General features: G+C 47.7%; 1 protein-coding gene across 1 annotated transcript in view; it reads right to left on the bottom strand.

Annotated features, from left to right (window-relative positions):
* The window catches only part of SIM1 (SIM bHLH transcription factor 1), a 45,428-nt gene that overhangs the window by 21,934 nt on the left and 6,685 nt on the right, over positions 1–16,809 (bottom strand). Inside the window, exons 2-8 of the mRNA XM_065632033.1 lie at positions 12,736–12,818; positions 11,547–11,636; positions 11,300–11,408; positions 11,103–11,188; positions 9,723–9,922; positions 9,504–9,610; positions 8,447–8,594 (exon numbers count right to left, since the gene is read on the bottom strand). Coding sequence (XP_065488105.1) covers positions 8,447–8,594; positions 9,504–9,610; positions 9,723–9,922; positions 11,103–11,188; positions 11,300–11,408; positions 11,547–11,636; positions 12,736–12,818 — 823 coding nt within the window. The remainder of the gene's footprint in view (positions 1–8,446; positions 8,595–9,503; positions 9,611–9,722; positions 9,923–11,102; positions 11,189–11,299; positions 11,409–11,546; positions 11,637–12,735; positions 12,819–16,809) is intronic.

Here is a 16,809-nt window from a genome sequence, read left to right on the forward strand (position 1 = left end):
TTGGACTGTCCAAGGACCAACTGTTCTTGGACTGACACTACAGCTAATCTGCAGCTGAAGTAACTGAACATTTGATTCGGTTTGTGCAACGTCTAGTATATCATAATGTATGAGATTTACTGTGCTTGTGGTGACTTCTGTAGCATGTACACAGCAACTCCAGAGTATCACATCTGTGCAAATGCTACTGTGCACCTTCTCTCGTATTGATTTCTTGAACTCACTAGATGTGATCATGGAAGCCCTAATTGCATATTCTCACGTTAAGTTACACAGTTGCAGTGACACAGATACGCAGTTTTCTTTGGACTGAAGCCATGTTCCCACCCGCATTGCTCCTTTCACGGACTAGAAAGCACTAAGGAGGCTGATCATCTTTCAGAAGATCACACTTTAACTCTCCTACTAGCAGTTTAGGATCAACAGAACTATTTTGGGGAACACTGTTTAGCAGTTTGGCTGCAAATGGGAGGATGCTATCAAGCTATTTATCCCCAAATCCAGTCTTTATTCGAGCAAATACTCTACTGGGATGTACCTCATGAAGCAGTCATTAAAGGTTATTATGTTGTTCTGTGTACAAAACAGTCTTTGGAAACAGCAAGAGAAAAAATAGTATGCAATTGTTTTGGGTGGATTTCAGTTAACTGGGGCCTAAGTCAGAGGGAGAGAGTTTTCTGTAGCACCAGCCCAGGCTACCAGCTGCCAAACAGAGTACAGAAATCATAGAAAGCCGCAGGCTACTTGGGAACCGGCTGCCTTCAGGGCAGACTGTGCATGTTTTTCTTCCTACCGACAGCCCAGATGTAAGAATGCTGAACACTGAATGGATTTAAAGATCTTCATTCTAGGTTATGTCAAAATACCCACACAATGCTAGGGATATAGCCAAACTTTAGTTAGCCAGGCATTTGAGTTTCCATAGTTGCACTGAAATAGCTGTGGATATAGTGGATAATAGCTGTTATTTTCAACATTGCTGCCCCAAGATTTATACACAGTGGTTTGTAGCTGAAAAACTACGGCTGTTCTTTATTAGGTCCCAATTCAACACAGTAACAAATGCGTCCTTCAAGCCATCTCTGCTTGGCAAAGCCAAGGAATAGTCTTATTTATAAGTGTGTGCCTAAGGGTTGGTTTTGGTTTGTTTTCTTCAAAACTGAATTGACTAGGATATAATCATGTACTGAAAGTTATGTCTAAGTACATTTAGAGCCTGCCATGTGCTCAAGTGCTTTAGTAAATCAGGACTTCTGCGATTTAATTGCACTAAGTGGATGATAACAAAAGACAACAACAGGAATAAATCCTCTAACTGTGTTAAAGATCCTGTGATTGACTCCAGACTTCAGCCATCCCAAGGCTTCAGAAGGGTCAGACGCTCTACCCTTGTTCACACAGAGCCATGCCTGCCTCCATAAATAGTGTCATCAAAGTGGAAGGGTCTGCCTCTGAAGTAACCTACTGAGTATGAACATGTGTGCTGGAGCCTGGCCCACACTGTAAAGTACAAAGGAGAGGTGAGGGAAGGAGAATTAGATTTTAAACAGATACTTGCCACTGTCGAATGGACAAAGGAGATGTATTTGTTAACACTTAATTTAGGCCATGTCTAAATGCCACGTTTGTGTGTGTATGAATATAAACTAGCAAGAACACCATAAAGTAGAGGGAAGAGCTTACTTCAGAAGCAGTTTAGTAACTTATCACACCTGTTGTATCTCATGATAATTGCAGTGAAACAGCATGGGAATGCCAGCAGTCCTCAGACGAAGCACAGAGGAAAGAGAGCAAACATGAAACAGATTAAGGAAACAGAAGCAGAGCTAGTAAAATTGTAAACCTGCTTAAGGAACACACTGTTGCTGTTATGAGAGCAGGAGCCAGTTCAGCATCCAGTTTTGTATGGAGCATTGAGAGGATGACAGCATAGAGGGGAGTCCTTTGGTAGCAGTTCAACTGCTTGGCCTGCTGCTTCTGTACAGTCACTAACACAACCCATAGATAAGTTAAAAATGTCATGTGGTAAAACCAGCAGACGCTCTCCCAACTGCCTCACTTGTCTTCAGCTCTCTGAACTACCACAGAGCAGTGAACATAACCCTGAACTCCATGACCTATGGTCTCCCCACCTCTGCCATGTAGAAGACCACTGAGGCTGGTCCCCAAAGGGACTGAAGCACCCAGCTGCTCCAGTGGTGTTCACAAGCCTCATTTGCACCATTCCAAATGCTGAAGGGCAGAGTAAGGATAAAGCGTGAACGACCTCTCCAGCAGGAACAGCTGTGCTACAGTGCACAGCCAAGTGCTTCCATGGAAAGCGCAACCTGTGGCAATTCACTTTAAACCAGAAACTGTGTTATTCTAGGAGTAAGAGTCCCTGCAGCAGGCCATGTACCTTCCTTCCATGGAGCGAGGCAGATAGCTGGAGATAGTAATTGCCTCAGCCATTCCTGCTACTGAGTGTGCCTCAACCCCAGGCAATAATTTTATAAGATTTTTAACTCGATGTTGAGGAGAAGGGAGTTTCCAAAGGCCTAGAACAACCAGCACACTGAACGGGAAAAGGATGAAGTGGAAAGCATTTGAAGTCACTGTTCTTTCTTGGAGTAGAGACACTTACTTGCAATCCTGAATTTCACACCATGTGAGACGATCAATACGCATACATTTAAACTAATGACTCTTTTTTTTTTTTTCTGTGGATCTGAGCTGCAGTCATTTAATCCTTACTCTAGCAAATAAAACTTTCTTCATGTGCACCGTGACCATAGACTCTGGCTCCCAGTTTTAGTGCCTTGGCCATTACAGTCACCTGGTTTAAATACAAGCATAGAAATTTGGAGTGAATTAAACAAATGGTAGCTAAGAAATACCCTACATGAACAAAGAACAACTGCAGAAACGTATTGTCAACACCTGGAAAGTCCTGTCTTGTATGTTCAAGAAATATATAAACAACATTCCAGGGATACAAGTCTGTAATAAACACTAATGACTAACAAACAGAATACTGCACTGAATAGTTCAAGAGGAATCCTTTTATATTTTTATACTTTTTAAGGAATATGCTTCCCAAGCATTTTGATTGATTAAAACTATCCCTTTGTATATTTACATTGCTAATCAAATCATGTGAATGACAGTAGGCTTTCCAGTCTTAGATTCAACATATTAAGTGGGACCCAGTTCTGTGCACAATTATACAAGTGCCAAAATTCCCATTCATATAGAAAAACAAAGGAAAAGCAGCAGGTCAAATCTGATTCTACTGCTTACAACTATTTAAGAAAAAGTACACTATCCAGTTAAAGTCACTAAGCCTTATCCTGAGTATTAAATTTAGATGGCTAAGCTTACTCGTACAACTAGTTCCACTAATGATATGAGTTAGGGTGTGCAGGATTTCTTCTGCAAACAATAACTCTCCCAGCATATTCACTATTCTACACACTCCATCACACAATTGAGAGATACAAGAGAATATGTATCTACTTCTGACTGAGAAGAGGACTCTGCGGCAGTTCAAAATAGGTCGATTTGAAAGAAACACTTAGGAAAGGTGGTCCTGTAGATATGGAAATAGAGTTTGTGGATTCTCCCATTGACGAGGAAGAAAAGGAGGTGAGACCTGATGGTCCTGAGACAGGCCAAAAAGAGGATGTTTATGAAAAACTATGAAAATATTTCATTGTTACTGTTCAAAAATACAGACAGAGCTTTGTTTCCACATGAAACACAAATTCTCCTAAAGCCCACTTAATATGCCAGGGAGGAATGTTTTCAAAGTCTGAGACATCACACAGAATGATATCACATTGCTTTGTACAATCACTTTAAATCTGCTTGTACACAAAGCTATAAATACTAATAATAATCTAATGATGAAGTGTGTAGATACAATTAACAGCTAATTTATTCTGAAGTGCATTTACCACATCATTAAGTAAAGCATTCGTCAATATGGCAGTTATTTGTGAAATAATCTTTCAAACAAATTGCGTTCAATTTGTGCTTCTAATCAGCCAGTTACATAGTGCAATGTGAAGGGGTCAACTGGAACTATATAATATATGTACTATATCATCAGAACAGAGATTAGTCACAATTAAGTACCTAATCCAGGTTATCTGTATATGTTACTACTATTGCCGTTCTTTTAAATGGTAAAGGACAACGAAATGAATATAGGAAAGCTTCCTTAGCTTTCTCTGGGGACAAATTATTATAATATTTGCTCATGCTCAAAAAGTCAAAGGATTTGCACTTTGCATTATCCATTTGTTCAAAGGGAGGTTGTTTGCAATCTAAATATAAACTTAACTTCAGCAGTTGCATTCTCTATTAATTAACTCATACTTGAGTCCCTTTATGTGATAAACATGCACAGCTAATAATCAATGATATGGCAAAACTGTGTGTACAGAACAAATAAGAAAAGAAACAAATATTCTGTGTCTGTACTCACATATGCCAAGCAGAATACAAAGAAGAGCAAATACGTGTGCTTCAAAGCTGAAGGCCTTAAAGGTCATTTATATTAATTTTTGACACGCTGCTATTTCACAAAAAAATAACCTTTCATCTTGTTACTAAAATTCCCTTGCTACCATGCCTATTTAGTTCAGTATATATACTCACTACAAACATTTGTTCTCAATCCTAGAATTCACTTTCTCAAAGCCTGGGATTTATGGAAGATGGACATGACCTCTTTTTATTTTAACTGGGGGACAGGGTGGGGGTCCCTGCTGCATAAAATCCCTTGTCATTCTTTTCATTTTCATCATCTATATCATCCCAGGGGAGTTGGGAAGCTACAAGGTAAGAGAGTCTCACTCTTCCTGTTTAGCCTGCACTGAAAATGGTCATCCAGACCAGTTGGGCACTTGTGCCACTCGGTACCTGCTCATTTCCAAAACATCAGAACACTCCGGATTCTCTCAACAGTGAGAAAAATCTCCTTATCCCATGAACAAACCGAAAAAAACTCCTGGGACTTTTCCTGAATGAAGTGCTGTGCGAGGGGTCCAGGGACTCAGCAGGTCAAAAACCTGCACCATATCTTCCAAAGCCTATGATCCCTTGTGCTATTTTCACCTCAACTCAGTGAAAAAGACAGACATTCCCTATACTTAAAGGAAAGGCGAGAGGTATCCCACTTTTCAAGCTCCACCCTGCAATCCCAAACGTGACTCTTTGTTATTTCAAAACACAAAACCAATGGTTCGCATCTCTTTTATTTTCTCCTCGGCTTCCATGCGCAAGAGTTGATGTGCATAGGTTTGGCTTTGTCTTCCCTAAGCATATTTTTCCTAGCTGGGTTTATATCATGAGGAGGCTGCAGCGGGCAAACCTGTCCCTCTGCCGGGAACAGCATCTGCGCGAGTGGCTCTGCCATGCACCCAATTGTCAGGTGGGTGAAGCGTGGGAGGAACCTGCAGCAAACACACATATCTCAGCTGTTCCTGGTTTACTGGAGTAGTCCAAAGTCACCCTTAAGGAACTGCAGTAGCTATAGGATGTATACCAGAATATAACATATTAAACACTTGCAAATTTTGACTGCTACAGGACCTTTATTCGGCCCTCCTGGAGGAGAACCTACCTCACATCAGCAGAAAACATCAAGTCTCCATAACCTCTCATTTTCCCCTGTATTTTTACCACCTGCCTTCCTCATTTGAGCAATAACGTGTTGACTCTGATTAGCTCATTAAGACAATTAAGCAGATTCTAGGTATGAGGAGTTCAACATCCTCTGCCGCAACTCGCCCACCATGAACTTTTCCCTAACAGCTCCCCTCCACCCCAGGTAACCCATTTCAGAGGCTGACCACATCTCACTTTTTTAAAAGCCAGCCGTTTCTCTGCCTGCAAGCCCCTGGCACACGGCAAGGTCTATTCTTCTCATTTCTATTTCGGAACACCAGGCTGGCCATAGGATGATAAAAATAAAAATTAAAATAAAAACGCAGTGGAAGCCAGGCCCGTCCCCTGGACCCTTGGGCAGCGATTCTAGCAGTGGCAGCCCTGCCGCAGAAGCGAGCAGGACACGATCTTTTCTGCAACGCCCTAATGAAGAGCCAGGCAGGCTTAACGAGACCTCGAGGACTTGAGCATACCAAAACTAGGTTTTAATGCAGTCGCGGTGTCTGCATTGCAGCCGCCGGCAGCACATGACAGTTGCCGCAGCCAATGACGGACCTCCCAGCATTTACCATCCGCATTTTAGCTAACCCGCCCCCCACCCCGCCCGCTCGCCGTACTCGAGGCATTATCGCAAAGAGCGCAAGGGGAGCCTTACACTGAGGCGTAACGAAGTCGCGCCGTGGTGTAACCTCGTTCTCCAAGGGAAACCTTGAAAGAACGACTATAGTCCTACATGCCAACCTGGCTGAAAATAAGTCTAAGTATAACCTTGTTCTTAAAATCCATATAGGTGCAGGAAAACATAAAGGCAACTGTCTCCAGCGAAAAATCAGCTGACGTGGAGGAGCCGTGCTGTTTCGGGGAGGGGGTGACAGGCGCCGGGGCTCCCCGAGCCCAGATCCAGGTGGCGGGGAAACTCTGCCAGGGCGCGGAGCGGCGCTCCGCGGTGCGCGTAGGAGCTGGCCGCCCCCGCGGGAGGGCGCGGACGGCGGATCTGGGCGCAGCCGGCTGTGGCCATGCAAACGGACTGCGAACAAGCTAAGACCCGTGCTCCTGGCCCCTCCGAGCCGCTGGTGGCCACCCCGGGCTGGGTTACACCCCGGCAAGTAGAGGACAGATCGAGCTGGATCTCCAGCTGTCTTTAAGCAGATCCGCTGGGATATTTCATTTCCACTCGGGTCATTTGAGGTAGAGTTCCGGGACTGAAGTTCATTCTTTAAAGGAGAGGGAAAACACCGCTGATGTCAGGTGCTCGTAGAAAAACAGGTTTCTGGAGCAAAACCACTCTAGAATGCTAGTTGCCTTTGGGTTCCGTGTTAAGATACACTGACTTCTGTCTTTGCAGGTCCCTGTTCACCTAAGGCAAGTGCCTAGACTTAACTGAGAAGCACGAAAAGCGAAAAATAACAGAGAGGGCAAATGGACATACAAACGTATGGAACAGGTAGAATAGAGATGATGATGCCCCTGCTAATCCGCATTCTGGCCGGGGAGTGCCAGATTATTTCCCCGTCGAGCCCCTTTTTAAAGGGATTTTCTTTAAAGAGGAATGGCAGTTTACTCCCTACACCAAAGTGATGACACAAATACATGCTTTTTCCTGAAGGCTAAGAGCACGATGCCCGTTATCACCTGACAGTGCAGGCGCTATGATCTGCAATCCCTTCCTCATCCCACCAGCCGCGCCTGCACACATGACCAGAGCCTTTGCTTCCGTAACGAGCCACTTCATTTTGGGAGGCACGTCTTGAACTCGGCTACCAAACCACTCGCCACCTGTACATGCATGAAACCCGCAACGGCAAGATTGTGGTGCTGCCGTCGCCGCAGTTTTGGGAGAGGGCTGGGTTGTGTCTCTCAGACGCATCTACATTTGCCTCCAGAACACAAAATGAGCAGGGGAACAGGGAGTATCCAGCCCCTAACACCTACGAGGTACCGCCGACCTGACCAGCCAAACGATCCTAATGAAGCATCAGTGCTGCCGCCAGCAGCCATGTCCAGAGGAAATGCTAACAATCACAATGACAAACACTTCAAAATAGTCCGGCCGAGCTTTCCCTCCTTCACTGGGCCTCTGTGTTTCAGTTCAAGCAGTGTAACTAGAGCACAACCTAGCAACCCCCAAATACAAGGAGGTGCCTTGAGATAGACGGTATCTCAGCAGTCACTTCGATTTAAAACAAAAAAAAAATCTATTTTATTTTATTTTTTCTAAAGTTTAACTGACCCCTCTGGTCACCCACTTTCTTTGTGGTTCACTGTAAGAATCTTTCTCCAAGAACAAAAAAGAAATCTCGGAGCTTTGATAGAGACTCTGGATGAAATTAAGAACTTCAAACCCCAGATTTTTGAAAAGAAAAACAGATGTCCTGTTTGTTGAGTATAAATAACTCCGTACGTGGTAACCTTTTTTTTTTTTACGCTGCATTAAATTTTATTTAATGCTGTGTGCATTTAAACTGGAAAAAAATGGGGGGGAAGGGGAGGCAGCTAAATGTGTGGGTGACAAACCTCTAAATCTTTTCCCCTCTCGAAAGAAAAAGAAACAGGCAGACGGGAAACCCTTCATCTAGATGAAAGTGTTCAATGTGTTTCCTGGCAGACCTGGCGAGCCTTGCCCTGGTCAGTGGGGCAGCAAGGGGCCTTAGCAGCCGTGCTCGGGGGAGAGGAGGGAGAGGAGGGCGGGAGGGGCGGCCGCCGGGCCCGGCCCGCAGTGCGGGGCGCACAGGCAGGTGCCCGCCGGGCTCCGCTTGGCCCCGCGCAACTTGGAGTGGTCCCAGGGCTGACTTACGTGAGGACATAGTTGACGCTGACGATGCAGTGCGGGCGGGAGGAGCGGCTGTTGTGCACGATGGTGGCGTAGCTCTGCACCCACACCCAGCCGCCGTGCTTGGCCAGAAAGCGGTAGTACTTGGTGGTCACTTGCCCTTTCACCAGCACTGCGGGGAGAAAGCGGGGAGAGGCCTCAGCGCGGCTCCTGCCTGCGGTATGATCGGCTCTGAGAAGGGAGCTCACACCCTCCAGACCCGCCCTGGGCGAGGAGAGGGACTGGAAACCCCTTAACTTCACACGGGAAGCAGCGTGGGCTGGATCCCCCGTGGGCAAGAACGGTGGGCACCCCGGGCAGGGCTGGTCTCAGTCCCTGAGAGTCGCGCCACTGGTTATCCCAGCCTGTTCGGGGAGATTGGTGAGGCAGGCTGAGTACACCGGAGGGTTGAATTCCTCCCCCACCCTGACATATCGTCATCGATATTTAATTCTACGAATCTGGCTTTGGGTTTTAGCTCTTCTCGTTACATTCTCTGTTAGAAAACTTACCGGAAATTAATATTCCTTTTATTAATCTATCCATGTATTAATGTCATCATGATATCAAAATAGAATAAAGAACAGCTCTCCGAATCGGGCTTACTACTGCAGTCAAAATTAGATACACAGATAAGGTTTGTGAGACTTGGTGGAAGTGGAACAAAAGTATTTGAATTTCGCTGGCATGTCTTTCTGGAGCAAGAAAAAAGGATTTTTCCTAACCGGAATTTGAAGTGAACTGAGTGCCTGAGGTTTGTGCAGAGGAGTTCTTGTCCTACAACCAGGAGCTGAGGAGGGAAAAATAGCCTTTCATTGCTGCTCCCCTCCATCTCCCTCCTGCCTCCAGCTCGGAGTTCAGTCTCTAACGAATTGTCTCATTAAAATCTGATGCAGATTTTGTCTATTCTCCCCTTCAACAAGCTGGCTTTTCCCGTTCAGACCTAACAAACCCAAAGTCCATCTGCAGAGGGAGAAGGCGTGGGGCGGGGCGGGGAGGGGAAGGGAGCGGCAGGGTCTCTACAAGAACAGCATCTCCTTACACAAGTGATGTGCGCATCGCAGGTGGAAAGTGTCGCAGCCGTGGACGTGGTGGTAAAGGGTCTTCTCTATCAAGTCCTGGGGCTCGTAACCTGTTAACTCAGCTACCCTGCAAGAAACACAAGTAGCAACTATCAATGGGTGAGAGGACAGTAGAAGAGGCCTGGGGGAGAAGAAGGGAGAGGCTAGGGGAATAGATTTGGAAATAACACCGGTTCTACCTGGAATCTAAGAATATGAGCTTCATGTCTAGGCTGGCCCGAAACATGAACATATTGCTGTGCAGCTTGATCTCCGTCACAGCGCTGGGTGGGAGCGAGTGGCCCACGGCTACCAAGCCAACGTTTTGGTAGCAGCCGTCGAAGGGGGACATGTCCAGGCTGTACTGGCGGATCTTCAGGTACCCGCTGCAGTGAATGACCTGCCAGAGACACAGGAAAGTCGGAGGCTGCCTAGCGGGGGGGAAGGTGCGCAGTGACAGGCGTCCTTCCCGGCCGAGGGGACCAGGACAGACCCCCCCGCCACCTCGGATGGGGCCGATGCGGCCGCCGGGTGCCCTGGAGCCGCTGCCCTGCACCACCGCTCCGGCAAAGCAGCAACGTCTGCAGGTTTTCTGCTTTTCTGTTTGGGTTGAGGTTGGTTTTGGTTTTGTTTTTTTCCATGCAAGAGTTCAGCCCTGATCTAATGCCCATTAAAGTCAATGAGACTTTTTTTTTCCACTGACTTAAGTGGTTTTTGGACCACCTCCTGACTACGCTGTTATTATTCTTCTAAAAAGGAAAGAGGCGGAAGTGCCAACCCAGTTACAACTTTGTAATGAAGAGTGTATGCGTGTGAAAGAGCTTACATGTGTGCATATGTCACATGTGTAAGATAGTCTACTATACCGATAGAGCGGGCGCGATCGGCAGCCAGAAAGACGGACATTTAGGTGTGTCTACTAAATGTATCCTTGCAGATGACTGCTGTGTACTTCCACTCTTAACTTCTCTATTATTAGAGTGTTTCTTCCTGGACTAGTTTCAACAGATGTTCTTGGTTTGCGGTACATCGTGGCACAACGTCTCCTTGGGTTATAGGAACCCACCACTCTCCGGCGTTGTGCAGCTGACACAAAAGCAGGGAGAAGGTAGGAGAGCAGGGGTTGTCTCCACCGAGAAGGTCTGAACAGAACCGTATGAAACAGGTGGGCAAAGCCTTTGACTTGGAGACCTGCCCCTGAGGCTGACGAGTTCCGCAATAAAGGAATAAATTAACCCAGGACTCCCATTGTGTCACCTGACAGCTTCCCAGACAGCCCGGGAACGTCAGTGGTTGTGCGACGTTCAGTTTAAAAAGCAAAATAACACAAAAGAAAACCCCACGGGAAGCTCGATTGCTTTGGTTTGTGGTTTGAGCTCTTTAACCTGAAACTCCGAGAGAAATTCTGGCTCTGGACCACATGAAAGAGCACCGGACAGGGACAGCCCCCGCAGGAAGAGGGCTTATCCCCGTTCCTGTCCTCGTTTTCACCGCCCGCCCTGCGTGCTCGGCGTTGCCAGAGAAGGGGCGCAGGAAGGCGGCTCGGGGGGGGCGAGTGGGTCCTGGCCGTGGGCACGCACCTTGTAGCCCCCGCAGGTCAGGCCCGCGTTCCTCTTGGCCAGGACGCACTTCATCCTCAGAAAAAAGGACCTCTCGATCTCGTACTCTGGGAAGGGGAGAAAAGCAGAGGCGGGGTGAGCCGCGGGCTTCACCGCCCCTGCGCAGTCCTTTCCGTGTCCGCGCAGGTCGAGCGGGAGCGGAGGGCTGTGTACTTTACCCTGCACGAAGTGCGAGTGGTAGGGCTGGTGGGCTGTGAGCACGGCCGTCATCTCATCGTGGTCGGCGGGGTGGATGTACTCGTAAATGCTATTGCCGGTCAGCTCTACCTGTGAGAGAGGAGGAGGGAGAGGAAGGGGTTCATCGCCGGCACCGCTCACTCTCCCCGCACGCACCTCCACTGCCAGCCCGGGGATGGGGTGAGAGGGGGGGCAGGCACAGGGGCTAGCGAGCCCCCACCAGCGTACCTGTGACAAGCCTAGGTGCACCGAGGCGGTCTCCGAGATGTACATAATCTTGCCATCTGGAGCCACGACAAATATGAAACCGTCCAACGTCTGCAGGAAAGGTTTGAGGAGTGGGAAGTGTATATATATCAATAGACAGACAGATAGATCCACCCATGAAGACAGATAGAGCAATGAAATATCTGTCCCTTGGGTTTCTTTTAGCAAACGGGCATCCCTGTTCAGGCTGTGATCATTTAAAAAGCTGGACAAGAATCCTCGACAAGAATCCCTCTAAAGGTCCTAGACGCCTGAGATACAATCCGATTCTCAGAGAGGCCGAGCTCAAAAGTAGTGCAGAGTGCCTTGGAAGCATCTGAGAAGAGCTACTGGCTACCCAGTGATAAATAGGGCCGTCCCAGAATTCCTGAATATTTCTATCCCATTTCAAATGTCACTGGGGTTTTAGCGCTTGGCTACTTGCTAAGGAGACTTCAAGCTAGCAAGGATCCAAGCGCTAAAACTAGGATGATCTAAAACTCTCCGTAATGTAAACAAGTGACAAGATGATTTATCAGGCATATTTCAGCAGATATAGATGGGACTTCTGGGTGTGCCGAGAGCAGAATAGGCTCTCGAGAGGCCACACAAGCCCTCCAAAAATGCGTGGCGAAGGCAACAGCTAATATTTCTCAATATTTCAGCCAGCAGTTAGTTTTCGAATGTGTCCTACCTGATTTGTGTCTATGCTCATTTCTGTGTCTGCTGAGCCCAGAACGGCCTCCTCCAACTTGTCCTTAAAGCCTCTCCCTGTCTCTACACCACCCCGAACTTCAGCGCTTTGCCGGGACTTGTCACTTTGTTAATAATTTGGGGAAAAGTCATGGTCCTGTTCTCTGGTCCCAAAAGACACACCGGGATATGGTGTGAACCCCTCGCTGCGGACCCTCTGTTGGCCAGCACTGGGGCTAAGGACCCGGAGGGACCAAACCACAGCCCCGTTAAAAGTCACAGCCCACAGCCTCACGACGTTCTGTCGCGACAGTTCGAATATCTGAAGTTTCCCCCGCCCCCCCCCCTTTTTTTTTTTCTTCTTTTACTGAAACACTTGAACAGTTAAAAATTAGTCAAGGTGGCAATTAAAAGCTCAGAAGACGGAATGATTTCTTTAATCATTAATACCATGTGGCTGTCGTTTCCAGACCAGTACCTGCAAAAGATGGGATCCCAGTTCCCGTCCAACATTATCCAGCGGGCTAGTTCGGCTAGAGTGGCCCCAGGCTTCTCCAAGTCCTGTTTATTTAAGACATAGAAGAAAAGTAAGGTGAGACGAAAAATTGGCTAGTGTTATCATACTGGAGAGGAACTTTTTTTTTTTTCCCCATTATTTGCTTGTATTCGCTCTAAAACATGTATACTTGTAATCTTTGGAAAGCCAGATGCGATTTTGTTGCACAGAGAAGCGTCTTTTGTGGATTTTTTTTGGAAGACCTAACTCCCGTGAGAGAAAAATACCTATTTTGAGTTAACGGTGAAGTTAATCCCTAAGATCTAAGTGAAATAGCGTTCCAGATAAAAGGGATTTTTAGTGCTGCCTTCGGCTACTGGGAACTGGCTCCTTGAACTTCGGGGAAAGCGCCTTTCTCCTTAACATCACCAAAGGGATCCTGGACAACACTGGGAGCTATTTAAAATAAAAGAAAAGGGTGTGCTGGGGGAAGCCTTTGATGTCGAGAGAAGGATGCGGTTAACGTGGCACGACAGTGTCTGGAAAGAGAAACCTTTTGGCGGCGGCCAGGGCAGCGCTGCGGGCCGGTCCTGCCGGCACCTGGGCCCTGCCTGCGGGTGGTTCCTCCCCCTGCAGAAGGCAGAGCTCGGCCACAACCTGCCGGGCAATTAGCCAGCAGGCTTGTGATAAGGACGGGCTTAGACCCCGTGCTCGCCAGAGGTAACTTCCCAGTTTGGTTTGTGACCTCCTGTCTCTTTCTCTCTTCGGGGCCAGCGCCCTCTCACCTGGAAGTTTTGTAATTGCATGTTTAGGGAAGGAGAGAGGAGCGACCAGATGCGACTCATCCAGCTCTCTCTTCCCGAGCCTCGTGTTAAAACACTTTCCCTTATAGTGATCCCCACTCAAGTCCACGAAAAGCAAACTACCTGTCGCTAAGCCGAGCTCAGTTTCACGGCTGCGGTAAGGCCCTTTAGAGCGGCTTAGGCAAGGCACTCTCCGACGGCACGGACCGTGCTCTCTCCTGCCCCACGAAGCTGGATCTCCGGGATTCACCTTCCCCCCCACTATCCCTCACCTCCGCTGCTCTGGCAGGAGGGGTGGGTGTCTCTGCAGAAGGGGTGATATGCCTCCAAACAGCCCTCTCCAGAAATTAATCTCTCCGGACCTCTCTAATGTTTCAGACGCCGCTTGTTTTCTCCTATGCAAAGTGAGGAGAAATAAAAGCTAAATTGAAATTACTCCGCCAGAGTAAAACTAGTTATGAGCCATGCCTTTTCACAGTGTTGTTGCTAAAATAATCTAAACGGGGCAATGAAAACCTTTTACACTTGTGCCATGAAATAAGGCTCAGCCTTACACGCACAGACACTAAGATACAGTCAAGGGGAGGGAAAAAAATACAAATTCTGATTGATGGCCGGGGTGCGGGTCCCCCGGGGAAGGCGAGAGCCGAGCCAGCGAGATCTCCCTCCCGCAGGGCGGGCTCGGGGAAGGCAAGACCCCGTTTTCCGGCTATTTCGAGCCAAACAGGCGAGGTGGCGACAGCCGGCAGCCGCGGGCATCCCTCGCTATTGACTGACTTCGCCTAGGTGTTTGCCGGTCTAAACAAAGCTAACGATTTCCTCCACGCTATTTGAACAGGGCATCCCATGGCGGCCCTTGCCCGCCCTCCCCATCGCCGAAGGGGCACAGCGATGCGCCCCTCCCGCCCCTGCCTTTCCCTCTGTTCTCCCCGCTTGCTCGTCCACTTCTTGAGCGCCAGTTTGTCTCTTCACCGCTCCTACATTTCTCCCTCCTTAACTTCACAGCGAGGGCATCTCACTGGCAGCCCCAACGTGTAGCCAGCGCCAGGTGCCTGCCAAAACCAGGGCTCCTTCCCATTAATTCCTCCACGCCAATTAACGAGGATTCAGTGACTTTTCCCTGAGTCCCTGGGCTTCACTCCGCCCTGTGCTCTCCGGAGCGGGTAGACCCGCGGGGGATGCACCGGGGGCTTCGGGGGCACCTTTGCGCACTCCACCTCCCCCCGCCCCCGGGAGCCAGGCGCCAGGATGGAGGGTCACCTCCAGCTCCTAAAAACAGCGGACAAATCTTGCGCAGCTTCCAGGGAGAGAGAGGAAAACTCTCTTTATGCTTGTTTTTCCCAAGCTCCTGGGTGGATCCTCTTCTGAGGGGTCAGGACGGCCCGTTAAAGCAGAGGCGGCCAAAGCGGCTCCTTGCGACATCCCCCCACCTGGAGGGAAATCTGAGTGACAGGTTTTTGTATTCAGGACTAAATATGCGCTCCCCGCCTACGATTTAAGTTGTTTATTAATGGAAGCTTACGGCTCTAATTATTATTCTTCTAAAAGGGAAAATAACCCGACCGGGCGGGTTAATCAACAGCTCACGGGCAGCGCAGGTTAACCCCCCTCCCCCGCCCGGGAAGGCGGTTCTTCACGGGGCGCTGAACTCCTCGCTGTGTTTCAGGTGGAAACCCCGTGCTGCTAGGCTGTATCTGTTAATGGTTTATAATTAAACGTTTTAGCTTGTCTACCTGAACCACCTTTTTGAAATCCTGTCACAAGAGATGGTTCTTTGTGTACTTCCCAGATGTTTCGTCCCTTTCAAGTCGGAGACTATTTCTGTTCACTGCCAAGCTCAGCCTTTCCCAAATCGACGGGATCTCCTGATGCCCCTTAAATACTGTTTTTAAAGATTATGCGATAAATCCTCTCCATTAATATTCCCTTCTATTTTTTTTTCCTGTCTATTCTCTTTAACATCCAAGTTCCTTTTATCAAGGGGCAAATTGTGATTTCTTGCGCACTTGACCTACCGCAGAATATTCTGCAAATCCCTTGATCGTCCATTTAAAACAAAACAAGGAAAACAGCTCTCCCTTTTGCTTCAGGATTACGCTTGGAAACAAGATCTAAAGATTCTCTTGTAATTTGGAGAGGCAACAGCATAATAGGTTTGGAATAGAAACAAGCAGCTTTGTGAGGGGAAGGATAACTAAATCGTTTTTAGGCAAAGGATTTTCCCAGCTAAAGTGGCCGAAGACAAAGCAAAACATAATCTATTTTGGAAGATTTCCAAGATATGCCACATTAACCTTAGCAGTTTAAATTTGCTTTCTTCCCTGCATCCCCTCCCCCACCAAGGTCTGGTTTATCATATTTACATAAGTAGCCTTAGAAGGGATGTATCTATTATGGATCTAAGGAGCTAGGGAGCTCACATTTCATTTGAAAATAGAGGTGAAGTTTTACTGTTGCTTAATACTTGATGCATTGTAGAACCATTTCCATTTAAATACCCCGACGCACGGATTACCTCGATGGACTGGCTGCATGGGTTTTGTAATTTCCTGAAAATGAGATTTCGATTTATAAAACAAGAAACCAATTAGTAACCAAATGAGGCGAAGTAGATCCACTAAAATTGACCTAATCCCACCGGCACTATTTAGGCCAGTTCTTGGCGAATGAATGATGAGCAACCATCTAGTGTAAGCTCAAGGCATCATGCAGCTGTGTTATTCAAGCAGCAAAAATAAATGGATCGAGCTTTTGTTTCGTAATGAATTCGATACTCTTGACAAAACAGAGATTATAGGCTCCTACCTAACAATCTCCTCCACTCGAGAATTTTTTTTTTCCTAAAACGATAAACAATTTGGGCCACAAGAAATTGTCCACCGTCAGGAAAAAAAAAAAAAAAAAAGGCAAAAAAAAGCAGCAAGGCATTTTGGCCAGGGTCTTGCTTAATTTGCGAACAACAGTCTCGTTGCCTAACAGTATGCGCCAATACTGCGCCAATACTGCGCCGATCCTGCACTCTCAGCCCTTGCCAACAGAAAGCGCCGGTCCTTTCCGCATCAAAACGCCATTCAGTCGGTTTCATGGGACAGCTACACCGCCGAGTCCATGTGAAATGCCTTCTCCCCAGCCATGCCCACCCCTGGCACTAGGCAAGCTGGTCGCCACCGACAGCCTGTCCCCCAAGCCGGGCTCACGGCCAGCGTCGCAGCGCTCGGCCGCGTTGGCCCTGTCCTTCCCCTCGTCGTTTGAT

This window comes from Caloenas nicobarica, chromosome 3 (assembly GCF_036013445.1).
Source record: "Caloenas nicobarica isolate bCalNic1 chromosome 3, bCalNic1.hap1, whole genome shotgun sequence".
Lineage (NCBI taxonomy): Eukaryota > Metazoa > Chordata > Aves > Columbiformes > Columbidae > Caloenas > Caloenas nicobarica.